General features: G+C 39.8%; 1 protein-coding gene across 2 annotated transcripts in view; it reads left to right on the top strand.

Moving 5' to 3' along the window:
• The window catches only part of alcama (activated leukocyte cell adhesion molecule a), a 101964-nt gene that overhangs the window by 66907 nt on the left and 7413 nt on the right, over positions 1-27644 (top strand). For both annotated transcript variants that reach the window (XM_050040901.1, XM_050040900.1), the window contains exons 4-13: positions 1200-1264; positions 9224-9311; positions 10809-10979; positions 13483-13607; positions 14736-14868; positions 18648-18760; positions 19756-19879; positions 20145-20266; positions 22539-22668; positions 25314-25340. In XM_050040901.1, the coding sequence (XP_049896858.1) occupies positions 1200-1264; positions 9224-9311; positions 10809-10979; positions 13483-13607; positions 14736-14868; positions 18648-18760; positions 19756-19879; positions 20145-20266; positions 22539-22668; positions 25314-25340 (1098 nt within the window). The remainder of the gene's footprint in view (positions 1-1199; positions 1265-9223; positions 9312-10808; positions 10980-13482; positions 13608-14735; positions 14869-18647; positions 18761-19755; positions 19880-20144; positions 20267-22538; positions 22669-25313; positions 25341-27644) is intronic.

Raw genomic sequence — 27644 nt, 5'->3', positions numbered from 1 at the left:
GAGCAGTGTGTTCCCCTTTGGGGAATATTTCAGTACATAGTGTGTTGTTGAGCGAGACAGAGAGTGACGCTGGCTGCGCTGAGAGAAGACAAGTATGATCGATTGGAGCAGAGGAGAAATAGTAATAAGGTGTTGAGATTTGATATTTCCACACTTAAGTTTGTGTGATTTGTCACTGTAACTGACTTGGGATCAGTGAAGTTCATATTTCATGTTCATAGTGTTCACACCTGGCCTGTTGTTCTGCAGTGATTTGTTCTTGTTTCAGATTTTATTTAAGTCACGATGGTTATATTACAGTACATGTTAACAAGCTTGAAGATACAGTTATAATATTCTACTGTGGCTATCTTTCACAACTGTTCCTGAATATATTGATCGATTGAAACATTGTATTGCAGAAATGCATTTGCAGTGCTCCTCTGTCTGCTGGAACACAAATACTGGCCCAGAAATACTCTGATATTTATTCAGTGCACTCTGCAAAATTAACTTGTGCACATATTTAGTCCTTTCAGAAAAAATAAATTAATGCAGACTGATCTGTTTTTAAATTCTGTGAATATTGTCACATTACAAGCTACTTTGGTGATATTTCCAGGAAGTCTCTGGTGTAAACAGAAAATCATTAGCACTGAAACAAAAACAATTACATTTGTTAAGCTTATTCAGAGATATGTTTGTGACATTTGGAGGCAGTTTTCCTCACAAACAGATTGGTTTAAATAACATTAAAGCTCAGTGTTATCCACTGTGAATCTGTCACTTTTGTTTCCTTCTGTGCTTTAGGAAATACAGTTTTTTAATTTCACTACCTAAGACTGCCCATGTATCACCTGCTAATGGACTTTGCAAACCAAGCGTGAAATAGGACATGAAGAGTCTAGCTCAATAGGCCTTAGCGTATTAGGTTATAGTTAACAGAGGACAAGATTAAATTATGTCCTGCAGCTTGAATATTAACAAGGCAATAAGTTTGTAGCTAAGCATTTAGATGAAGCGGCTGTCTACTTTTTAGCTGCTGAATATTGTCGGTGAAATATTTGTGTATGCACTCACTGTGCCTATCAGGTCTGTAGATACTGAGAAATTATTGACAGTATGAAGAAAGGATCGGTAATTTAACACCTCTATGCAAATTCACCACAAGCCACTCTTTTGTGATTCCATAATCTGATTGTTTCCTTTTGTGTTTGCAGAGGAACCATCTCCAGCTCAAATTATGGACAAGTCTGAAGCACTGCAGAAGGACAAACTGACAACGGTAAGATTTACTGCAGCATTACACTTTGGTGTCCTGTACAGCGGAAGTGTGAAGCTGTCCAACCACACCACGTGAATTCTGCTCACGTAAATGTGTGTGTAGGCTGAAATGTTTTTTCATGGGCTCCGGTACGTGTAGTGTTACATATTGAATGTAAATATTTACCCACCCTGGGAACTGCTGTTTCTCTATTTGAGTGGGCTCGTGAATTTCTATCATATTGTTGATACATGGTGAAGAGAGCTCAGAATGTGACAGGAAAACCAGTTGAGAGTATTGCATGAGTCGCCATTGTCGTCCCTGGCGGGGGCACAGCACACAGAAAGCTGACATGTTGGATTATTTACACAGTGAGTCCAAGCAGCCCGAGGCGATAGGGGAAGTCAAGAAGAGCGACTGATATGAGATTTGTGACTCAGCTGTATTGGTGAAAGGTGACTGATCTCAGTATCAAAATGTCTCTTATGGTTGCTATTAAAATGCTTTTTTGTAGGAGAACTCTGACATGCAAAACCACAACGAACGTCAGAATGTGACAGCATATGCACAAGTGTGTCTCAGGGCTTTACGAGCAGTGCATACGTTTCAAATCTGAACTTACTTTCATTCATAGTTAAACACCAACTCCTGCAAGAATTTCTCCACTTATTTTGCCGTTTATTTTCATTCCCTGAACACACACACACACACACACACACACACACACACACACACACACACACACTGTTATAAAAAAAGAGAAAACTTTTGAAAAGCTTTGGGCAGCACATTCACCGTGCCTCTTCTCTCTAGCAAGCAATGCACATTTATTCCACCACATGCAGCAGCAGATACACATTTATTATGGATCAAGTGAGTACTGCTGTCTCCATTGGTATTCCCACCTAAAAATTCAGGTTCTATTGACCAGCTTTGAGCATTTTGTGGTGAGGGGAGAGAGACAGGGAGAGAAGGAGGGAATATGAGTTGATAAGGAAAAAAAAGTGTGAGTGGAAGCGTGGGATTTCAGTTTTGATAACTTGCAGGAGGGATGATGGAGGGCACGGTTGCTACATACTCAAGTGGAATACCAAATGAGAGGAAAGTGTCAGTGGTGGAGAATGCAGCAAACCTGAACTGTCTCAACCATGGAACGGCAGAGGCTGCATTTCTATTTGCTCACAAAAGTTGGCCAATGTGTATTTTTTCATAAAGAAATGAGTCATGTTGCAAAGCGTCAGCTGGTAACTTTTATGAAAATAACTTTTTGTCGTATTTGCTGAATCTGTCACTATACCCACGAAGTCTTATGTGAGACAGATAGTCTGAAAAATATCATGTCCCTCCTCCTCCTCCTACTGCCTCTAATGGTACATACTTGAATCTGCCACGGCTCACAGAAAACAACCTATCAGAGCTGCACAGTCTGTAACACAGCTATCAGTCAAGTCAATTGCTCCTGAACTGCGGTCAAACTGTCAAACTAGGCAGCGCTGATCAAATATTAATCAAGATCCTGTAACTGCATTGCCCATTTCTCACCTCAGATGTTTTCAGAAACATATTTCAGTGTATTGTTTAGCTATAAAATGAGGAATTTAGAATGAAGGATTTACAACAAGCTGATGGGCTGATGCATTTCCTGACACTGCTTCTCCTTTTTCTCTTCCGTTATTTCACAAGTTACCATTGGTGCGTGTCTGTCTTTGAGTACGGATGGCGGCCTATGGTGATGTAGCATGCAGACTATGATCTGCTGCATGTTACGCTCATCTCTCCCACTGCTGGGGAGGCAAAAGCAAACACTGCCAGTCAAGTGGCCTCTCTCTCTCTCTCTCTCTCTCTCTCTCTCTCTCTCTCTCTCTCTCTCTTCCTTTCTTTCATTTTTTCGTCTTTCTCTCTTGCATGCTCCGTCCCTCTCCCCTGGTTCTTCACTATATTGCTCCATTGTTCCATCATACTCTCTCTATCATGCCCCCCCCCCCCCCCATCTCCGTCCGTCATTTACACATGAGAACCGTCACTTTCATTTATAAAAAAGAAGGTAAGAGCCCTACCCGATTCAAGCCAGGGGCATATTGAGAAATTACAGCTCAGCTCTGCGAGGCCCGGCTGGTTGGGTTGGACCCACTTGGGCTTGGGCAGAGAATCAAAGCTCTACCAGGTTGCTACAGTAGGCTACAAACATACAGACATCTACACACATCAGACTGGTTGGTTCACTCAATATTCTGCTTTTTTATGAGGTAGTCATCTGGTTAACCAGGGCTCATCAATGCCTCTTTTCCAACTTTCTTTTTAGCAAAAGTAGCATGTCATGATTTATCCTGAAACACATCGCAGTACAAACTGTGATTTGTGATGGCTTTCTACTTTTTTTGGTTGCCTCCATCAGCCACAGGACAGATTATCCTTCGCAGTGCTCAGGTCAAACTAACTTTCTGAAAGTGACAGAACAAGTGTGAGCAAATGCCTGTGAATAATGTTGTTTTTACACTCTTGGATTCACAGACTCGCTGAAACAGAAGCGACATTCACTTACAGACTCTCGCAGTGGGTTATATTAGGCTGATTAACAAACAGTGTGACACATGCAAAAGTAACAACTCATTACAGTGTTGTAATGATTTACAAAGGGTTACATTTTCTAAAAGTGTCTGTGTTCTGATGTGACTTACTCCTTCACAGTTAACCCTGGAACATGTTAGGAACCTGTATAGGATAGTATAAGGAGTATATCTGTTGCAGTTAGATAGACCCAAACACAGGACACTGACAGGCATGTGAAGGGAAGAAAGTATATTGCAGGATCAAAAGGGGAAGGAGGTGGAATGGGGGTGAAGATGACAGCTGGCTGAGGCAAAGGGCAGAGGGCTGATGGTGGATGGCAGGATCTGCAGGACAGATAGACGTGGGTGAGTGACGTGCACAGTGCTGGACTGGCACAAGTTTGCGGGCAAGCAGGCAGACAGGCAGGCAGGTAATGCAATGTAACTGAGACAAAGATCTGGCAAAGAGCAAGAGAACAGCCAGGGTTGATGTACTGAAGGGATGATGAGCTGATGCTGTCAGGTATTTTGATCGAGCAGAGAGCCCGGAGAGGTGAGGAGCAAACTGAAGGCAGGTGTGCAAGTGGAGAGTGAGAGAGAGAGAGAGAGAACCCAGATAGAGAGAGACAAACAGGGAAGCCCAGGAGACACGAGGAAGTGGGGAACACAAGAACACTGGGGCACGGCTGTGGCTGTGGCAGAGTTCTTTTGAAGTAAATTGTGCACTCATCCACCAATATACACTACACCCAGCCAGAATGTTTTGAAAAAGTTCAAAAGTTTAATTAGATGGGGAAGATTAGTGCATTCCCCTAGGTTGACTGGTTTGGGATGGTAAGCCGCCAGGTATGTTACCCAATTAATTACTAGGGGTGCAAATCACAAGATTTACCATGATATTATTATTGGTTAAACTGGCTTCACTAACACACATGAAACTTGACTTAGCAACAAGAATATTTACACATTTTGATTTACTTTGTCACCAAGCCTGACCAACCTAGAGCCAGGAGGAGTATTTCCTCTCTGACAGCCCGATGGATCAAAGTCTTTTTGTGGTTTTGTATCAGCAGGAAAGCTGCTAGTGCTCTGGCTAGAACTGGCTTCCCTCTCATCAGCAGGATAGCTGCTCGCATCCTCGCCACTGTTGCTAGATTCAGGTTGGGAGGTGCGCTTTAAAAACACAAATATTTTAACTTGATTTTGAGACATTTGGGACATCTGTCCAATTTGCTTTTGTTACACGTAATGTGTTGTCATCAATTCAAGTAACACTCACTCCACCTGTCTCTCCTCTCCTTATTTGTGGTGTTAAAGAGGTTGGCCTGGTGGTCCACCAGGTCTGTGCACTTACAGAGGAAACACTGAAAGTGATGTACGTAGAGGTTTTCTTTTTCCATTGATTGTGATGCTGGTTTGGTAGATCTGAGTAAGGGAGAGAAGCCACAAATTATTCTTTGATAGGAGCCTGTGCTTGCTTAATGGTAAGTCAAGAGAACTTTATTTATATATCACTTAAAACACAGAGTTGATCCAAAGTGCTCTTACAGCACACACAGAGAAAAGCAAATACAAAAGGAAGGAAGAAAAACACAAGAATTTGAGTGATAATACCAATAAAATAATAACAGCATGTCACTACCCTTATTATTACGCATATAGCAAAAAAAAATGTATCCTTGTTGTTTTTATACTGTCACCACATTGTGACAGTAACAGCAACAATGACAATCTCATTATGCACAATTAAAGGCGAGTGGGAAAGGGTGTGTTTTCAGATGACTCATAAAAATCTCAATGGTCAGGGAGAATTGGATGGTGGGAGGAAGAGAATTCCAGAGTTTTGGGGCAGTTATAGAAAAAGCCCTGGGTCTCGGGACAGACAGAAAGTAATTTAGTCATTCAAACGGTTATTTAAACAAAACTCTCCTCCTGGACCTATAGTACGTTAAAAGCTCTGTGTGTTACTGTAGACTATTGAACGATGGGTTTTTGCTGGGGTATTTGTTGTTATGTGACTCAGCACGTTCAGGCTTGCTCTCTGCTCCTGTGGTCAGGTTAAATAGCATTGCATTCTCAAGCCTTGCTCGTTAGATAAAGTGGGTGTTTTGGTTCAAATAAAGAATTCAGCACAACTGACACTGTGGAATTTAAAGCATTGTAATTTGTCAATGGAGGGAAGCTAAAGAGGTCTCTTGCACTCCTCTGGCCAACAACAAAAGCCACAATGCATACATTGACACGCATGCATTCACACACACTTCTCTCATGAAGGCAAAATATAAACTCCTGATTTTTCCTGCTTCACATTATATAATGACCATAATATACCTGCAGGGGATTCATAGAGTTGTTGATTAATGCCGACAACTCAGCGATTACTTCAATCACTTTCTGCCCTGTGCTCTGCTTCGGAACAATAACGCTCCACTGTGTACTGCACTTCAAGACTCTCACAATCGCTCTCCACCTACTGGCATTTTCAACTGCTCAGTGATTGATGCTAGTGCTATTAGTGAGCGACCGGCATCAAAAAAGCAAATAAGAAATCTGCTACAAAGCTGAAAAGCCGTAAGCTGAAAAAGCAAATGCCAAAGCAAAATTATTATTGTGATATTTAGAATGTTGATATATTACCTCTTTACAGAGCATTTCAGTTCATTTGCATTCTTGAATTAAAGCTCAACCAGTAATCAACTGACTATAAGGCTGTAAGAACTGCCAGTCAGCATGTTTATCTGCAGCCAAGATGAACTGAGTAAAGCTTTATTACTTTTAATTTAGAAAGTATGTTTATTACAGTACTATGTTAGGTTTACCCCATGTGTAAACATAATTTCCAAGCCAGGAACATTGGGATTGTACCATTTGTTTGACTTGAACATTACTGACATAAGAATAGTTTCCACCATTTTTCATTCAGCCACCACAAGTTATATAGTATCACTGCTTTGACATTAATGGAACTAGTTTGTAGAGCTAATTCTCTGTGGAAATGAGTTGTGCTGACATAGTCATATGTATTGGTTTCTTGCTTTTCTTCTTGCCATCAGCAAAGCTGGCCAAAACTAATAAGATAAAGAACTGAAACATATATTCTTATGAAAAGACATGTTTTTAGGGTTGCTCCCCCTGGTTCTTTGGGCCTCTCACACTGTAGCTAACGTGCAAAATGACCAACAGTAGAGGACTGGTTGCACTTGGCAACAATGCCTTTGGGTACAAGTTAATTAAATGCTACCTTATCTCTTGAATTTTTATGGTTCTCAGTAAATTTTCAAAAATTGCCCCAAGCTGGACAATGGTAGATGGTGGACAGATGGGGTGCACGATAGCCCCAATGAACTTAGCTATATTTTTGTTTTCATTTGTTGTCATTTTGCCTGTTTGTACCTATGGCTTATGACAGAGATTCACTCATCAACATCAGAGCAGGAAGCACTGGGACTAGATTAAGTGCAGCAGACCTTGGGTCACTCACTGCTCATGGCATCATTCGACCACCCAGCCAAACCAGCTGGACCAAGTGCCACCAAGGGTGCAACCATCCTGGGAGGAGGAGGAAGTTGGTGGGAATAAGAGCTGGGCTGGCACAGCTTGGACCTAATATTGTTCCATTACCCAGCCTGCTCCTGGCTGTTGTCCAATCACAGGAAAGTGGAATGGATTAAATAGGACTCTTGAGATCAGACTGTTGTTCCCACATCTTTGCAGAGACCTGGCTCCATAGGAGTGTCCTGATGTTTTGTGCTGACAGACGCATGTTTCCAGTGGGGAGGCAGACTCTGCGTTTACATCAATGATACTTGGTGCTTTAACCAAAGTTGATGGAAAATGTTTCCCTAATGTTGAGTTTAATATGCTAAGATGCCAGCCATATGATCTGCCCAGAGAATACACCAGTGTTTTCTGTTTACATTCCTTCTGATGCAAAATGAGAAATTGCACTATAGGAATGCACTGCTTTTTTTGTGTAGCATAAAGAGACTACAACTGCAATTTGCTGTGTAAACCTGTGTTGTAAAATGACAATAAATTAACCTCACACCACAAAGATGGACACAATATCAAACTATCAAACAGACAATAGACAACATTGCATGGACTTCAGAATCCATGTAAAGCAACCTTATAGTAAGTCTTGGTTAAGGATGAAAAGATAAGTTTGCCTCCAGTCAGGAATGTGTTTTGCTATTGATCCTTCACTTGAGCTGCACTGTGCAGAGTGATGTTTGTGCTAGGTTTGACACTATGAGGCTGTTTTCATGTGTTGAGGGAGGAAAGTTTCTCTGTACCTCCTAAATCTAAGTTAAATGCATAGACGTACCAACAGGATTTATGACATCACCACTAGTTTTGAAGCCAAGCAAAGTCCAATACGCAGCGTACACAAGTGTGATGTGGAAACTTAAAAACCTCAAGCACACATACACCAAGATTGGACTTTTCAATGACGTATGACACATCTGGTGTTGAGCAGTTAAACCTTTTGATATTTCATATTCAATATACATATTCATAAATTCTGGATTTTTTTGATGAGGAAAAAGAAGTAGGTGAGATTTCAAGAATTTTTAACAAGGTAAATGGATTTTTTGTGGTAAAACCCGAACAAGTAAGTGCTTCTGCTACTGTTAGGTTGTTTTTCCTGTATTTAGTAGTATATTTAGTAGTAGCTTGTGGTGAGCCACTGTTATTCAGAGGTACAGGCTGTAGTACAGGATATAAAACCAGGCGGTTTGGGAAAAGGAATGTTCTTATGACTCACTTATTGTAGGATTCACACGCAGTGAATCTCTGCTACTGTTGCTGACCTTCAATACTGAAGATGTAGCAATGAGATAGGGAGAATGCGTGCTTCTGAACACAAAAACTAATTCATTCCTAAATGAGAAAGTTTGTCAAGTTTGTCTCTTCTGGCCTGCGTCCAACATTCTCCTGATAATGTTGGAAAGCAGACATTAAATTATTCAACTCTAGGACAGAGAAATTACGGCTTCACTGAAATGGGTTTTAGACTGCAGCTGCTAATAGCAAGTATTTTGAGCTTTTTTCTTTTTTATTTGCCATGTTTCCTACACAGTTATTCTTCTCGGGGTGAAATAGCCTCTGAAGTAATGTTTACCATCTACATTGAAAACACAGGATAATGTCAAATTGATAAATCTTTGTGTGAAAATTGTTGCATTACAATCAATTCAGGTAAAGGGCATAACAAGTTTCATATTGTTCAATTAATAAAGATCAAACTGTGTCACTTCCATACTGGCAGTGGATACTGTTGTAACCACATTAAATATTATAAATGCATCTGTGAAGTCCTCCTGGTCTGCTTCTTAGCATTTTCAGTTAGTCTTGTGAGTATTTGTGTTGAGACTGTGTTTTATTGTCTTATAATTCATTGTTTTGTTCCCCTCTCTGTTCTGTTCAGGTTGGAACATGTGTTGCGGCAGATGCAAACCCTTCAGCTACGATCATATGGAAGAGGGATGGAAAGCCCTTAGTGGCCGATGGGAAAGGTAACGCATTGCATGGTGTTTGCTGACACACCCAGAAACTACTCAACAGTTACACCACCCAATATGCTGTCATACGGAGATCCCCCAAGGGACCAGCAAGTGCTCTTGTACAGTGACAGAGTGAAAATGAAACATAGTGTGTGGTATTTAACAAAGACAATAGCTTAAACAATAGACAATAGAAATACATCATTCATTGTTGTTTACTTGTCACCAAAGGGTGCCATAATATGACACTGTGTCTTGACTTTTTTCATTAGAATTGGATGAACCCTTGGATCAGACAGTAAGGGTTGGAGCAAATATACAAAAGTTTGGCATCTGTTTTGTTGTATCTAGGCGCAGCCAGTGAGTACCTGAAAGTAAAGACAATCACATAACTGATCCAAATGGGCAACTTAGACCTCAGGACTTTTCTTTGATGACTAAATTCCCATCATCTAGACTGGTCTGATAAAATAAACCCAACATAGGGCTGGGCGATATTGCCTTTTAATAATACAGCAAATTTTTTTTTTTGGCTATATAGCAGTACACAATGTATATCTCAATATTTTGAAAGATCCTAGAAACTACTGTAGACTACTAAAATACAAAAATACTACATAAAGTACAGTTACAATGAAGTTGTATTGAGCACTTCTATAACAGACTTAAACTACTCTTATAAAAGTACTTTTAAATGAAGTAAAATAAAGTAGTGTTACAACAAATTAGATAAAGTACTGTTGAAATAATTTTAAATAAAGTGCTATTTTATTTAAGTTAAATGAAGTACTGTTAGAAAAATAATAAAGTTAAATGAACCGATTAAGTTGAATAAAGTATTGTTATCGTAGAATAAATTAAAGGGCAACCACTGGTGCTTTTATTCCTAATTACCTAGCTCATCTCAGACTATATGTGTAATGTTTTTTGCTCTGAACCTAAAGCTTTAGGTCAACAGTTAAATGTTAGCAGTAAGCAGAAAGTTAAACATGTTGTTAAACATGAGGATTTATTCACTGTGAGTGGGAAACTGTCCAGTTATCAACATTTGCAAGTCATGCTGGTGCTCTATGGTTGCAAAATGCAACTGAACAGTTGCGGTATGGAGCCCTGCAGATACAAAAACTCACTTCACCTGCTCACACTATTACCCAGGAGAAAGTGATGTGGATGGGCAGGGGAGTGTGTGTGACATATCATGTTTGTGAGTCTTTTTTACTTTTATGTCTGTAAGGAAGACAGTGGGAGAACCGAAATGCCAAAGCAAATGAAAAAAATAAGCTGACAATTTATGCTCAGTGGTCATAATATAGTCATTTATATATCGCACACAGAAGAGGAAGCGATACATCGAGTTAATAGAGATATCAACCACCCTTGCCCCAGCCCATCTGATTTTGCAGCTGAACCAAACTAAGCTTTTTGCAGTACTGTTTAACGCGCAGCTTAATGCTCCACCTGCAGCACTATATGACGTACTCATCTTTCTGTCCATCCCTTCCTCTGCAGCCATTGTAATCACCCCCAGCATGAAGGTAGATCCAGCCACAGGCCTATCCACCACCTCCTCCACCCTCCAGTATGCAGCTACCAAGGAGGACTCTGCCTCGGTCTTTAGCTGCATGGCCACACATGAGCTGTCCACTAAGGAAACTGTGCTGGATCCCTTTCCCATTCACTGTAAGTGGAATACAGCGCCGCCATCAGGCTCCATAACAATATTACATATTCTGTTTGTTCTCCCTCCCCACATACAGAATGCTATCAAGAGGATGGAGTGAGGCTTTCTCATGCAGGATGAGGGCAAGCTTACTGTTTCAAAATGCTTCTTCAGCCAATATTCCAAATATTAAAAAATATATTATTTGTTTAAGCCATGGCTACAAAGATACAAACCATCCCATGAAAAGTTTATAGAAATGTAATATATTTTGAAATATACAAGTTATTATAAAGGGAAATGCAGGCTATCAGGTTGTGTTTGTGAGTATTTCCATGCTCTTGAGAAAGACAGTGAAGACACTAGCTCACTCACTGTCACCTCTCAACCAAAGCAACGCTTCAGTGTCTGAAATGCAAGTGTAAAGCTTGCATACATCAGACTTTCCCATAAATTATTCACACACCAAATACACCGTGATTCAAGATAAGAATAATTCCGCTCAAGCTCCTTTCTGATTAATGTAGTTAAAGGCTGAGTTTAATTAGTTCAGTTGAATGGTAAATGGACTGCATAAAGCACTTTTCAACCTTACCAGACAAAGTACGGGATCAAACTGCCAGCTTTGTGATTAAAGGACGACCCACTCTACCTCCTGAGCCACAGTCACCTAATTAAAAACCTCTCAATACTGGACTGATTGGTTGACAGTCGCAGCTTCCATAATTCACGTGTGAGATGCTGCGAATGGTGACTTCACAGTTTAAATGCTGCAAATTGCTCTGATTAGCCAACTTTAGCAGTAATTTTATAGAGAGGGAAGTACATCAGTCTAGCAAGTCTAGCTGTGAGATGTTTAATGCAGTTAGAGTATGAAACTGCCTTGGAGCAGTAGGACCGATTAAAATACTTTTAAAACCATGATTTAGGGCATTATTCCAAGATACCTCGTGTGTAGCCCCAGAGTCATCCTGAGTAAGGGCCTGTGCTCACATAGAACTTTTCTTAGGCATCAAAGCTGTGTGGAGCGCTTCGTCCCAGCGCTTAATAAAAAAGTGCTGGCAGTATCTTTTTTGATGGTGCACTACGTGTAGGTTTTGTTTCTTTGGTAACAATATCTTGACATTAACACTAGTTAGGTAGCTAACATAACACTACTTTAACAGAGGGTTGACTACACAGTTAACAACAAGCTTATAATGTGCACAGTGATGAAAGCACAACACTTAACAGCAGCTTTATGTGTCCGCTAGCCGATCTGCTCCCACAAACAGGCTTTTCTGTCTTTGTAGTAATTTTTGACTGACATATCATGCAGCTCAGGATAGACAGAAACTGAAGGAGCGGCAGTGACATCACCGGCGCCATTCTGAAAAGTTCAAAGACTTTCAATTAGAAGCACTCAGAGCAGCCACACAAAAAAGCTGGTATGCTCTGAGAAAAAGACGCAGGGTGCTGTGCTTTTTCTCTTGGCTCCTTCCTCATTGGGAACAATTGATAAAAGAAGAAAACACTCACACAGGCCCTAACAGTAAAAAAGAAAAAAATCTATCACACTTTTTAATGCCATCTTATCCAGAATCATCTTGCTGTTATATGCAAGGTAATGACAACATATAAAGAGTACATATTGACTTATAATACACGGACAACAGGACCTGCAAGAACACTGCAAGACATCTAGCTACACCAGACTGCATTTAATATAACATGTATTTATTCAGTTGCTCTGTGGTGTCAGGCTACATGACATATCTTATCATGAGCTGAATGCATGTATAATTTTCAGGATAAATGCACTTGAGAAGCATACAGTGCTGTATGAAGCTGAACATAACTCCTCAAGTAAAGAAAAGTGCCATGTGCCTTGTTTGGTGTGTGGATGACTTTTCTGTTAACCATATGTGAAACGCTTGCAGTCAGTCCTAGTTTGAGATAGTTGTTGATTGAGAACACAGAGGTGTATAGGATTGAAAAACTTGTCATGGGAGGTGGTTTACCACAAGTGCACATAATAGTGATGCAGTGAACAATGTGCTTGCTGAGCTTTTGCTGGCTTTTTCGTTGGCTAAAGGATTTTTTAGGATTTGTGGGTTTTGGGGATTTACAGTCAGTGCACTCATTAGGTTCCTGATCACATCCCTGAACTTTGAGGAGCAGATGGAGTGGGAGGCTCGGATCAATAAATGAAAGCAGAGATCTTGAAAGGCCTCAGCAGTAGCAAATTCATGAGGGAATTTCCATTTTGTAAGCTACTGAGGTGACTTTTTTTTTCCAGTTTATTCCTGTGTAAGCCGGGTGGTCTACATGCTTGGCTGATCAGAAGACTGATAGGGTCACCTTCCTTTCGAAATGTGATGGAAAATTATTCAGTTGTTATATGTATCTGTCCTGCTTGATGGTTGAGTTGATCAACTTTGAGGGTAATTTATTTGTCAGGAAAAGTGTCTATGAAGCTTTGACGCCCATGCTTTTTTTTTCTCCCATTCCTTTTTTCCCTTAATTGCCCTCTGACCCTCTCAGATCCATCAGAGAAGGTTAGCCTCCAAATCATGTCCAAGGGACCCATCGTAGAAGGAGATAACGTGACATTGAAGTGCCATGCCGATGGCAACCCTCCACCCAGCTCCTTCACCTTCCACATCAAGGTTAGTCACAGCCCAGAGTTCAACCTCAAACAGTACACTGCTGTCTGCTGTGGTTAGTAGTTGGTCATTGAGAATTCTGCCAATGCTTTACCACCCAGACTGTGGCAGCCATTTTTTACCACTTACGGTACCACAAGTTTCAATTTTCTCTTCTGAAATAATCTTAAAAGTGGAAAAGATAGTATTTAAAATATAAACTAGAATTTGGTGGCAGCTCAGTTTTTAAGTATTTTATAGATGATTTTGACATGAGTCAGAATGAGTGATGAATTTGATGACTTTAAATTCAACAAAATAAAAAAAAGACTTGCGACTCAACTTCAACCTAAACACCAATAATTTGGGATTTCACTTGGACTTGAGCTTTTTGACTTGGAAATACTTGAAACCTTCCCCCAAGCCCAAAGATTATAAAGAATATTGCCACGAGTCAATTAATTTCCCTTCATTTCTTGAATTCATTTCTTGCAGGAGACCATGAAGAACTAACTTAACGTTACTGAGCGCCAGTTAAAAAATGATACCAAAAATAATTTGGTTTGTGTATAAAAACTACAGGTGATCAACAATAGGAAATTAGAGTATGTAAAATGTGCGGGTGGAAAATTACCAGTGGAGATGCAACAACTTTCAATGAACTTGTTTAACCAAATGAATCCAAATTTTGAAAAAAACAGTCCTTTTTTTTGTAAATGTAATATATTATTACTCTGCTGTTATATTGGCTTTGCATTTGGTGAAGAGCAAATTATGACTTGTTTAGGACTCGAAACTCAAAGATTAGGACCTGGAACTTGACTTAGGACCTGTCAGTATTGACTTGGGACTTGAGTCCAAAGACTTGAGACTTACTTGTGACTTGCGAAACAATAACTTGGTCTCCGCTCTTGTTATTGCTATAGGTCTTTAAAAGCTCCATATTCTTTATCAGTCTGACTTTAGGTTAAGAGTATTTACATTCAGATAATTAAGTGGACCTCTGCACTAGTCTCGTAAGAAATTACTTCTGTCTTCGTAATGTCTTCTTTCTTCCTTCCTTTCTCATTTTCTGATATTCTATCAGAGTGACAGAAGCTAATAGTACCTCTCTCCTCCTTATCCCTCCTCCTGCTCTTCTCTCTCCACCAGGGCCAGAAAATGCTGGTGGAAAATTCGGACACCTACACTTTGGCTGCCATCAGCAGAGATGCTGGGGGTGAATACAAATGCTCCCTGCCTGACAACGAGAAAATGGAGGCTTCCCAGAACGTTGTTGTTAGCTGTGAGTACTCGTGACATATGCAGAGCCTTAGCACACTGTACCACAGCAAGGTCATAAAGACAGAAACTTCCAACTGTTGTCCTCGCTGTGCTTTTGCCTTGAGCCACGGCTGCTCCCTCAAAACTCCCCATGCTCTTTCCATCTTGACTGAAACTTCCTGTATTTCCTATAAATAACACGACACTTTTATTCAATGTAAATAAAGTCATGGGAGCAGAGTAATGGTAATCAAATTTAAACTTCGAGAGCCCAGCCTGGCAGGGAAGCAGATCGTGGAGTGCCAGGCTGGGAGGAGGAGGAGGAGAACTAATTAGAAATTTCTGACACAGAGTGAGCAAAAGTGTTTGGGAGAGGAGCTCAGGCAACTGATAAGCTGTTTTCCCTCCTACCATCCACCAGCACTCCCTCAAGTAATTACTCCCTTCTTCCCAGGTGTATGTCTCTGAGCCTTCAGTTCAAATGGGTCCTATCATTGTAATAAAAAATACGTCTGACACATTTCCCCTCCTCTACGTCCCATATCGCAGCTTCAGTGCATTTCACACATCTTAAACAAAGAAGTGTTTCTTCAGCTCCCAACTTTTAAATTGAGTTTGTGACTGAGGAAAGAAAACAATAGCTCTCTAAATTGGAAATTGTTACAGATATTTTTGTGACTGTGTGTTTGTGTGTGTCTCATGCTGTCGTAGAAAAGGAAAGTTGCTGTTGCTCCGACTAGCTGGCCGGCAGTAACGTAAATGTCCTCTGACAGCGAGTACCTAAACATTTACCACCTCGTTGTATGATGTGATTTTTTTCCCTGTTCCCGACAAAATGAGACGATGAACTGCCCTCCCAGAACAGCAACTCATGCACTCAAATACATATGATAGTTTTTGTAATAATACCCATTCTGGAATATGAAAACTCTACATTGACAGGAAGAACAAAAGCAATTTTACTTAAACCACACTGGACGAGAGATGTATGACTTGTGACCTGTAATCTTTGACATAGCAGATCCTGTCCCCATCAAAACAGCAGCACAGACAGTTGGTATTATTACAGCCGCTGCTACTCTCTTTTCAAAAGTTGTAATTCATTCTTATGCATGCTGCCCATGGATTAAAAGCCACAGTGTTTAGCTAACTTGCAGAGTGGGGTATACTACCCAAATCTGTATTAATCACGGAGTTGCTAAGTAGCTTAATGGTGTATTACAGCAAAGCTATTGGTGATTGTTTCATCTAAGTGGATGGAAGATGATTATTCAGTTTGGGAGGTATAACCATGGATGTATGAAGAGACCTGGATACAGTGTTGGAGGCTGGATTCTGTTCATTCCAATGAAATTTACCCAGTGGCACATGAAGCTAAAAAAGTTTGATTTCCAAGTACTAACATTACCCAAATGATCAGCGCTGCTTCAGCATTATTGGGCTCATAGAGCAAGCGCACTAGGGACCTCCGCTGGCTGAGCTGTCTACTTCTGGTTTGGCGCTCTGCTAACTTGAATGGGGATAAAAAGATTAATTCTTGCTGCGCATCTTGGCAATCCAAATGTTATAGGACCAAAGGGATCAAGTCCTGATAGTCACACAAATCATTTCCGAAGGGTGGTGATGCTCAAAAAATTTATCCACTGATTTACAGACATCTCTTTCCCAATGTAAGTTTATGGGAAAAGGGCCCAATGGCATCAAGTGACAGGCTTGGGAGTTGAAGTTCTCACCATTTGGCCACCATGAAAATTGGCTTCAAAGCCCGGCTATAACTCAATTAAAAAAAATTAAAAAAATATAGGTGGTCTACCCTAGTCTGCTAGTTAGCAAATTAGTCAAGACAACTTGCAGACTACTGGGGTAGTGGATAAAAAGCTAAAAGGTTTTACATTGAAAAGCTAATGCTAACTGTTTCATGTAAGTGAATGGAAAATGCTAAAACAATCAGCGCCATATTCCGGGAGGTAGAGTTTGATAAGAACACAGATTTTGGTGGTCTAACCTAGTTTGTTAGTCAGTCTTTTTGGCTTCCTAACCAAATAGGGTCCGTATGATAGTTTATGCCGTGGCAGCAAAACGTTATAACTAGTGACTGAAAGGTAAATACAGTGATAATGTTAGTTAAGCTGAAAGGGAGCTGATCAAGCTTAATCTGATCACACCACCACAACCCAGACAAATGGTGTGAGCAGTCAAATTAGCTGTTTTTGAACAAGGTTTTTAACAATGACAGACATTTATTTTTCCTCACATTTTTATGGATGCTTTCTGAGACACTAATTTTTGACATCATAAATGGATTTTTACTATTTCTAGCCAAGTTTCCAGTGGCTTTAAAGAAAAATCTCAAAATATCTTTGTGTATGCTGTCAATTATAGTTTTTAGAGAGAAAGGAAATTGGAATTGGCCAAAATTGGAAAGGGCACGTCAAACTATTATAAAAAAATCGGAAATTGGAATTAGCCAACAAAATTGCAATTGGTGCATCTCTGTAATTTACTTTAAACAGGGTTTTAGAAGTATTTCCTGATCACAGTTAAATACTCATTTACAAGTAGCCTATACACTGAATTCACAAGACTGTTGTGAATGGTATATTGCAGTGGGGAGCTCGTATCTGCCACCATCACCTGGATGCACCTCAACACCATGTTCTTGTTATATGTAATTCAAGATGTTCTGGTGAAAACATGTCAAGCTCCTTCTTGTAATTAGGCTCACCAATGGGGCATATGAGAGTGTGACATTTGAGCTTGGCATCACTGCAGAATTATGCCAACATAAAGTCAAAATGTAGCAGAAATACACCACTGATGCTGGCATTATTCTTTATTTCTGTTACTGTCAACAAATGTGTTTGCATATCTCTCATTACCGTCTGATTTCCCTACCCTGTCTGTGGCTCTCAGCTCTAAGCCCATTGGTTCCCACTGCAGATGTACAAGTTTAAAAGCAGCCCCACTATTATGCAGTTTCATATTGTTAAAAAAAGGCCCAGTAATTTCCCAAAAGTTTTAGTTACTGTAGTTTTCAGCAATCATTAGTCACACCTACTTTTTGCAGATCTATTTTCTGTGGCAGATTAATCAACATTTGGTGCTCTATTGAGTATTTGTGGCAGCAGGACTGTGTACGTGGGATTGAGTCAAAATAAACTACAGTGCGTGTGTTCATGTTAATGAAGGAATGTGTCACCCAGTGCAGCAGTGTGGCTCACTGATGTGTTTTTAATAGTTTTTGGACAATAATAGAGCTCTGTGGCATAGAGGAAGGCTTTGGATGCACACACAATTCTTGTTAGTAGAAAGATTAATTGCTGGTTTGGGTATACACACACAATTTGTTGACAAGAAGATTTATGAAGATGTATAACACTCCCAGCTGTAGCAGCAGAATGTCATCTCATAAGCCCTTACTCTCAGATCAGTGTAGCTGGTGTCACCTTGAAGTGTGGAGTTTTGTTTTTATTTACCATACATTAACAGTTACATATTCAACTGACCTATATTCAATAAGCAAATACTGAATAGATGCTGTCTGATCTATTTACTCTTTGTTAATAAGTGTTTCCTTTGGCAGATGTGTTTTTTAAAAATGAAAACCTTTTGGCTCTTCAGAAAGTAGACATGAAAGCTGAACTCTCAGCACTAAATTGTGTCTGAAAGTGGACCTTGTGACATCAGTGTTGAATGAGTCCCCTTCAAGGCTACCATCATAACAGCTTCGCTGCCTCCGATATGATGCAACCAGCCGATATGACTCAACAGAACCATCCTTTTTCTGTCTTGTTTTCTCAGTCCTGGACCTGAGTCTGACTCCCACTGGGAAGATTGTGAAGACAGTAGGGGACACCTTATCTGTGAAGGTGCAGAAGAGCTCCTCGGGTGACGCTAAAGAGTCATGGACAAAGGTAATGGTGTCAGGGTTGGTTTGCTGATCAGAGACAAGTGGCATCAAGAATCAAGAATGGCAAATCCCAAGTCAAGTCATAACATGCACTTCACTGAATGTAATGCCATTTTACAACAGAGTAATATTATATTACATTTACAGAATTAATTAATACTTCTTAAAATTTGTATTTATTTGTTAAAACAACATTATTGGAAGTTGTTGCATCTCCATATGTAATTTTCAACCTGCACGTTTTGCATACTGCAATTCGGCTGGGAATGAAAAGCATTACTATTAGTTTCTTTGGGAAATGAAGGGAAAAAAATTGACTCGTGGCACTTTTTACTTTTAAATCTTTGGCCTTGGCAGAAGGTATCAAGTTGGGGTGGGGAAAAGAATCTATAGTATTTATATTTTTGTGTGGCAATAAGTATTGTTTTTTTTTTATTATATTAATTGTTATTATTACAACTACAAACTAAATTTATGGTAGCCTACTAGAACACCATAACACCATAGTTGCTTTTTTCAGTTTACTGGATACAATTTGCTGCAATAAAAATGACTGAAGTGACATGAAAAGACTAAAAACTTTATTTTACCAGATAAAACTGTTGACATTGACAAAGTTTTCCTTTGGGGACATAATTTGCCACTGGAAAAAGGTCATGGCTCAAGTTTAAGTGAAGTCATGAGTCATTGGTGTTCAAATCCAAGTCTTCTGTATTCGTCAAATCAAGTCTAAAGTCGTCAAATTTGTAACTTGAGTCTGACTTGAGGCTAAGTCATGTGCCTCGAGTCCACAGCCCTGGAATTTCCACTGAATTGCGCATCATGTGACCCTGAACAGGAGAAGTGGTTATAGATGCATAGATGAAACTGCCGTCTTGCCTTCATACATTTACAGTTCTTCCTTATTATTAGATTTGTGTTACTGTGGCATTTAAATTTAGAGTTACAGCCATACTTGGCTTAAAAAAAACATGCTGACGTTGTGACTCTGCTTTTCAGAATGGAATGGCACTGAAGGAGCTGGAGTTGACCAACTTGACCTTTGCTGATGCAGGACTCTATGTATTGGAACTTTCCATGACTGGCCTCATGCGACGTCAGAGCTTTGAACTGGTTGTAGAAGGTGAGGAAATGTGTGTGTGTGTGTGTGTGTGTAATAGTAACCCTTGTGCTTGCTGTTATGAGTGGAACACTAAAAATGTCACACTCATATTTAGTCGTACAGACTTCTTTTCTTAAAAAAAAAAAGGCAAACATGCCAGGGTGTAAGTGTTTCAATCTGTTTTTGGGAGATTATAACAACTCTCTACATATCATGAAATATGTGTGTGTAATGAAATGTTAGTGAACTAAACAATGTGAGTGACAACATAATGTGTTTGAAACAGGAAAGCCTGTGATCACCAGACTAACCAAACACCGTGCTGATGACGCTAGTTACAAAGTTCTGACCTGCGAGGCTGAGGGAGTACCAGAGCCAAGCTTCCAATGGAGCGTCAATAGCACAGATGTAAGTGTTGGAGCATGAGTGAGAAAGTGTGTGTGTGTGTGTGCTTAGTGTCTTTAGTGGAGAAAAAGAAGCTGCAGCAAAATGAAGCAAAATAGCAAACAGTGCAGTGGGGTGTCAAAGTGTTCTTTAAGGAGCCTTTCAGAGTTGGCTTAGTTCTTTGCAATAAAAGTGGAGAGCTCCTGCTGAGGCTTTCACTCTTTTCTGCCATTGCTCCATTATGACATTCATCTGTACAGTGCTGTTTCCCTGAGGCTGTATGCATAGAGCATAACTATGTCTTAGCAGCCATTGTATATTGGAACTTGTGAACGACCTCGCTCACTGCTGGAGTCAAAATGCATCAGATGCAGTTGAGTGAGGATAATTTCAGTATTGAAGATTTGGATTATTTTATTTGTCCCTAGAGAAATTTGACTTGGACATAAAAATACATATTGCAGAAACAGACATAAAGTGCACAACACAGACAGGTGCAAACATAAAGTGCATTCAGATACGTGTATCACCAGCCCTCATTTCACACCCTCCTCATATCCTGAGTTAAGAAAATTCACTGACAGAGGGATAAAAGACTTTTAGGTAACTCCTCCTGTGGTTAATAGGAACCCCGTAGCGTCTACCTGATAAGAGCAGTTCATATTCTGAAAACAGGGCATGGGAGTGGTCTGCAATAATTTCCCCGGCCCATTTAACTATAGTCATTACAAAGAGCATTTGGAGGGAGAGGTGCCTATGTAACCCCCAATCACTTTCATTGCTGTGTGGACCAGTCTATTTATTTGTTATTTTAACTTTTCTGATAAATTACCAAACCAAGCTGAGTTCTGTAGCGTAATATACTCTCAATCAGAGCATGATAAAATAACAGCATTACTATTCTAGTGCATACATAATTCACACAGATATTCCAAGATAGATCACAGGCAATATGTACACCCCAGTATTTGTACGATTTTTTGTGAAAAAATACAAAAAAAAAAAGAAAACCATTTTAAAAAATCTGTTCTCAACTATTATGTGAAAAAATCATTACCACACAGCTGAAAAGTCACAAGGTTAGGGGTTAGAGGTTAGGGGGTTAGTACCATTTGGAGATAAGTGATTTTCACAGGACAGCAACCATACGCAAAAATGTGCTGCATTCATCAATGGAAACTATTATTCCTGCAGTTTATCGTGATGCTACTTGTGTGGTCTTGATCAAATATTGGCCTCAACAGGACAATTAAGCAGCTTTAAGAGCAGAAGTGTGGGTGATAAAATAGTCCCGCAAATGTCCTGGATCAAAAAATCAAGTTTACAATGAAATAATGGTAATCCCACCATGGTGCAAACTTTTTAGCCTCCACAGTGAAGCCAGATATGTCAACATCTGTATCCATAAGCCCCAAGGTAGCAGTGTCACAAGAGAACTTGTACAATCATTTGCTTTTTTTTATGTAAACAGAATAAGGAGAAACTCACACATCCTTGAGGAATGCCTGTGGTAATGACTTAAGGCTCAAATAATGTCTGGTTTCCTGGCTGGGTCCGGTTGGTTAAGAATGAGTGATACCAGCTAATGATGTATGGATTGACACACATCTGTCTGAGCTTCAGTTCTGCTCTTAAAGCTACTTAACTGTCCTGTTAACATATTGTAACAGTGCCATGAATGTGTTAAAGAGGCCCTGGCCCTGATATTGAGAGATCAATGGAAATGCAAACAGTGTTGCACATTCTGGTACACTGAGGGAGATTTAATAAAGAATAGTTTTTTAATTAGCCAAAAAAATCTGTGAGACAGGCTTTCCACACCGTGTGGGTGAAGTTCAGCCTCAGTGCAGACTGTGATTCACTCCTATAAATATTGTACTTATCAAGATGCTCTGTGATGAAGCGCTCCAGGCCTCATCATGAGCAGGTAATGCTCTAACAACGAGGCAATATGTCTCTGCTGGATTCAGGTTTGTTGGCAAGGAACAGGATGTTTTGTGTTTACTCCTGCATTCAGAATGAGTTTGCAGTTTTCCGCTTACTGTCTCCCCCGACTCCCCTCCGTTGGCAGAGTTCAGCACTCCTGATGTCGACATTTGCAGTATTTTCCTCCTGTTCTGACTTCCCACCATTTCACAGTTCCCCACCTGTCAAGCAATACACATAATATCCTGTAGAATGGAAACGTTGATAATGTGTGTGCAACTAAAGAAGCTGCTACATGTGTGAGATTTCTTCCCCCAAAAATATGTTCCCATATCTTCTTCTTGTGACTGTTTTTCTGCTGTGCCTCCAGGAGAAGACCTCGTACTCTAACGGCAAGGCCATCCATAAAATCACTGTGGTCCCCAGGGTGAATCTGACTGTCACCTGCAGCGTCAGCAACAAGCTGGGAGAAGATACCAAGACCATCAATGTAGCCTCTGGTAAGTTAATGCTTGTCAGGAAGTTGGTAGGTTGGCTTTGTTTTCCCAATTGTGGGACATGAGAGAGCTGCAGTAATGCTTCTAAGGGAGAGCTCAAGTTCTACGTCTTTGAGGAGACAAATCATGTATTTTCACTCGCTTTGCTGTGATTCTGCCTTTTGTTGTTTTGAGTCAATGTATTTGGCTAATTAGGCAGTATTAGTTGAAAACTGCGACCAATTAGTCAAATTAAATTAAAGTTCCACTCTTCTTACAGTGTTCACACAGACATTTGTTGTGTAGTGACAGCTCCTCACAGCCAATAACCTTGTTGACCGTCTCCACATGAGTTTTTTCTGCAGCTCAGTACTGCAGGAAACAAACAGGCTGCTGGTGACTTGATGTTTGCGTTACTGCCAGTGTGACTTCACAGTCGGAGGGAATCTCGCCAGCAGCTTTCAGCTGCAGCTTGACTGCTGAAGCTTCATTTTATTAATGACTGCTCATTATAACACTGCAATTCTTGTTTTGCAACAAAAGATGTTACATGAAACAGGACAACACTGAAACAACTCAAAGCCTCTCTGCAGTTAAGGGCAATCAAGTTGCTTGGGTGTGAGCTATCTTATCTTTTATGGTCAACCCAGACGATAAGAAGAGAAGATAAAACTTCAGTCATTGGCACAGTGCTGTTAGATCATTGCACCAACATAATATGATAGGATATAACAAGCAATAGAAGAAGAATAGAAGAATACAAGAAATATATAGATTGGATTATGAGTATAAACATATTTTTAAAGCTGGCATTGAAGCATTGAAGCAAAACATACTGAGAAAAAGAAAGTTATCTAGTAATGTCTGGAATATAAGAATACACCAAACATTAAATATATGAATTATGAATGATACTGACATCTAGAACAACATGTCATCAGCAGTATTCTTACATTTTCAATCCCATCACAGCAGCGTTGTGGTTGAACAGTGGGGGTCAGGCACTATGATGCTGACAAAATAGCTTAAGCATCGATTTCTTTGCTCATCACACTGTTGTTCTTTGCAGATTTACACCCGTGGAGAAAGTTACTCACTGTTAATGTTTTAGGACTGCTGGGGTTCTTTCCTTCTTCTGTTGGATACACTGGCATAGCAGCTATACTATATATGTACTATACCATACTATACTATACTTTTGCAGGTTTTGCAGGTTTTGGTGATGATGATCCTGGCTTAAGTCAGAAGACATCAATCTGTAAGCTGTTGTTACAGACAGCACTTGAATGTGGAGAGACTTTAAAGAGACAGTTCACCTAGACCTACAGCTATTTATCAGTCTAGATTGTTTTGCTGTGAGTTGCCGAGTATTTGAGATATCGGCCGTAGAGATGTCTGCCTACTTCAATATAATGTAACTAGATGGCACCAAAAATTGCTTTTAAAAAACTCAACAGAAATGTCTCTTTCTAGAAAGCATGACCCAGTCACTCAAGATAATCTGCAAACCTTATTGTGAGCAGTTTAGTGTGGGAACTATTTTCTTTCTGTCGAACTACACCTGCCGACTGTATCACTGTGGAGATGGAAACGTGCATCTACTCATTGATGAGAGGCTCGTGCTCAGGACAGCGTGAGATGTAAACCTATATGGCGTACTCCTCAGCTGAGCTGTAATGTTAGCTAGCATGGTTGTGCTAGGTGAGCTAGCAGTTGATGCATGCGTCCTCCTTCTCGAGTTTTTTAAATGTATTTTTTTTGGAGCACCACAAGCTAGAGTGCCCTCTAGTTACATTACATTGGAGAGAAGGCAGACATCTCTACTGCCGATATCTCTAACACTCGGTAACTCACACCAAAACAAGCTAGACTGATAAATAGCTATACAGGTAAGAGGGAAATATGTATTTTTGATTGTATTCAGTGAACTGTCCCTTTAAATTGTCTTTCCTGTCATTGAGGAAACTGTATAATTATCATTTTCCACAAGTCATATAAACATATCGTCAACAGCACTTATTTGCTGAATCTAACAGTTGCAGAATATGCTTATATTGAAATGCGCGCAGTGAAGGGCACCAATTACTTACACTTAACACTTCCTTCCTACACTACACTTCCTTACACTGTGCCCACCATGGATACTGGAATGAAATCAAAAAAAACAAAAAGGATTATTTAACCAAAGCCTGGGACTGTCAAAGGCTAACGCTAAATGCTACAGTGACATCAGTTCATGCATTCATTCTGTGCCATTGCTGTTCATCCTCATTTGTTCTGTCTGTCTTTGACAATCATCCTTTCTTTTGTCTCTTCACTATCTCCTGGGTCTGGCTGTATTTCTTCTTTGTTGGGGTGCTAAACCTTGCTCGCCTATTTTCCCTGCAGTGTAAGAGCCACTGCCTGGCAAATGCTCTGAAAGCATAGTAAATTGTTGCTTTTAGAATGTATTGTTGCTTTCTCCTTTCCAAGGTACACTTTGCTTATTGTAAGGCACTATCAGAACAAAAAAAAAAAAAACTTTTGTGAGGCTACACTTGGCCAGGCCTCTTTTATGTTTGATGAGTGTAGAATCTTGTTTGGCTTCAGGGTTTTTAGACAAACAGCATATATATGTTTTGTTTGCCTTTTGCTTTTATGATTTCTAATTCATTTATGTTTGATTTCAGTTTTTAAGGAGAAAACGGAGGAAAAAGGTAAGATTTTGTTTTCCTTTGCCCTTATCTTTTACTTTCTAGACACTTTTCAGTAAGCTCTGCTGAGTTTCTTATTTATTTATTTTTCAAAATGTTATGGTATTCCTGAAGTAAAACCTACTATCTTGGCGAATTGAACTAAAGTGTGGATAAAGTGTGGATTCTCTGTTGATGCACCCAACACTCACCACTCTGTCTTCATGCATAAACTGAGCTACATTCATTACTTTACCTGTAGACGATACTGTGTGTAAACATTTATCCTCTCAGCTTTTCCATCATCATTATTTATTTTTTTAACTGGCTAACTCATGCAGACAATTATGAAGAGTGCCTGATGATTATTAAAGGACACCACATAATTAAATGATGAAGACACACCAGTCCTATCCTTGTGCCAGTGATAATGCCACCATTTGGACAACATATGCACATGGATAATGGGACACTATCTGTTAAAAGCATTTTGTATTCAAAGTACAATATATGGTCTTGTAGCAATAAAATCTCTGCAGATATAGTATATTTAAAAGATGACACTTCAGTAGCTCAGTGTAGCTGATGTTTTTTTTAAACTGTGTTAGATGAGTCATCATGTTTCCGTCCTCTGAATAGTGATTTGTAGCTGCACACATCAACTCCTATCACCCATCATCCTTAGTTCCTGTCAATAAAAACAAGTCACTGTAACCCTGAATTATACTGTAGTAAAAAAGTATCGGCAAATGATGCACGTCAGCGATGGGTTCCACACACCTCACCAGCTACCCTCATACAGTGTCATTCAGCAGCTTTAGCACCGCCTCCTGTGACCTGGTGAGAAAATGGAGAGTAATGAGTCAGACTCAAACATTCATTAGACTGGTATGAGTAATTGCTGAATATATTTGTGATGAAGCACACCGTCAGTTACAGAACCGTTGACAGGAAGGCAAAGATACAGTCAGTATTAAGGAACACCTGCCAAACGTCACATCCTTATACACCAAGGGGGGAAACAAAGCATGTTACCATGCTGATGAGGTGCTGTTTGGCTTTCTGCACATCAAATAAACATAAAAATCCAGAGTTAAAGGACATTTTTCAATCTGGAACCTATTTTCCCATGTTTTTATGTCAAAGTGTCAATGGGAACATTTTTTCTTACATTGGTCCAGTATTGAGCGAGACAGCTGCAGCTCAGGGCATGTTTTGCACCATTAATTTACATCCACTAAAAGCATTTGTTTTTGCCACTGACAGGCTCAGACTGTTATTCTAAGTGTCTGACAAATTTATGGAAAGGATCCCTACAGAGATAGACATTTTTGTTAAAGAGTAAGATCCTTTTTGTTGAACTAGAAACAACCCCAAAATCAAAAAGGCAGTTGTCAAACCTTCCAGTATCAATTCAGTAATTTTATCATTGTAAAACAAGTAAAACTCACAATCCTGGTTCTTCTTTTCACTGTTTTAAGATGACCAACTGTGATTTGGTTTAAATAAACTCGTAGTTCTCCTAGTTAGATGTGAGAATATGCAGGCTCTATACAAGCTAAAATTACAGTTTATGTAAATGGAGACTGGTGGGTTTGGTAAGGATGATTTTGGGGCTGATCTAACACTTTATCCTTTACTTAACAGTGTTAGATTGTTTAGTGACTGGTTATACAGTTGTCAGCCTCCAAGGAGCTGTATTTCTTGAGGCCGCAAATTCCTGTGTGATAAAAGCACATTGTCAAAACACAGGCTAATGGCGTTGAGTAACATCAGCACTGCCACTGCCTTAAAATGTGGATGGAATTCACAAAAAACTGAACCTAGTCTATTGCATCACAGTGTTATTGGCTGTAGGGTGTCATAGGGTATCATGTTAAGTTTAATGAATCATATCTATAGTAAATGGAATTTTTTCCTGTATGTTTTTATGTGACTTTAAAAACTGCACTGTCCCAGCATTTACAAGCTTGGGGAAAGGACTGTTCTCCCCCTCTCCAACCCCGTCACCACACTCTCCCAAGTATAACTAGACACAGACTGGATGTATTTTCTTGTCTCCCTGACACACTGATAATCCTCTCCTGTTCTATTAAAGAAACACACCAGCCACCATCTCCAAAATATTCAATATTTCATTGTGTACTGCTGATGTTTCCTGGAATATAAACAAAACTTTTCATGTAGCCCCAGATAACAACCAAAACAAGTTTCCCAAACACAAGACAAAGCAATAAAATGTTGAGGAAGTGTCATTTTATTGCTACAGTATAAACCAGTGCAACAGAGGAGAGTTTGTAAAGGTGGTGGGATGTTGGCTGTGTGTAG

This window comes from Epinephelus moara, chromosome 3 (genome assembly GCF_006386435.1).
Source record: "Epinephelus moara isolate mb chromosome 3, YSFRI_EMoa_1.0, whole genome shotgun sequence".
Classification (NCBI taxonomy): domain Eukaryota; kingdom Metazoa; phylum Chordata; class Actinopteri; order Perciformes; family Serranidae; genus Epinephelus; species Epinephelus moara.
Note: the sequence above shows the minus strand (reverse complement) of the source record. Positions and strands in the feature narration are given on the sequence as shown.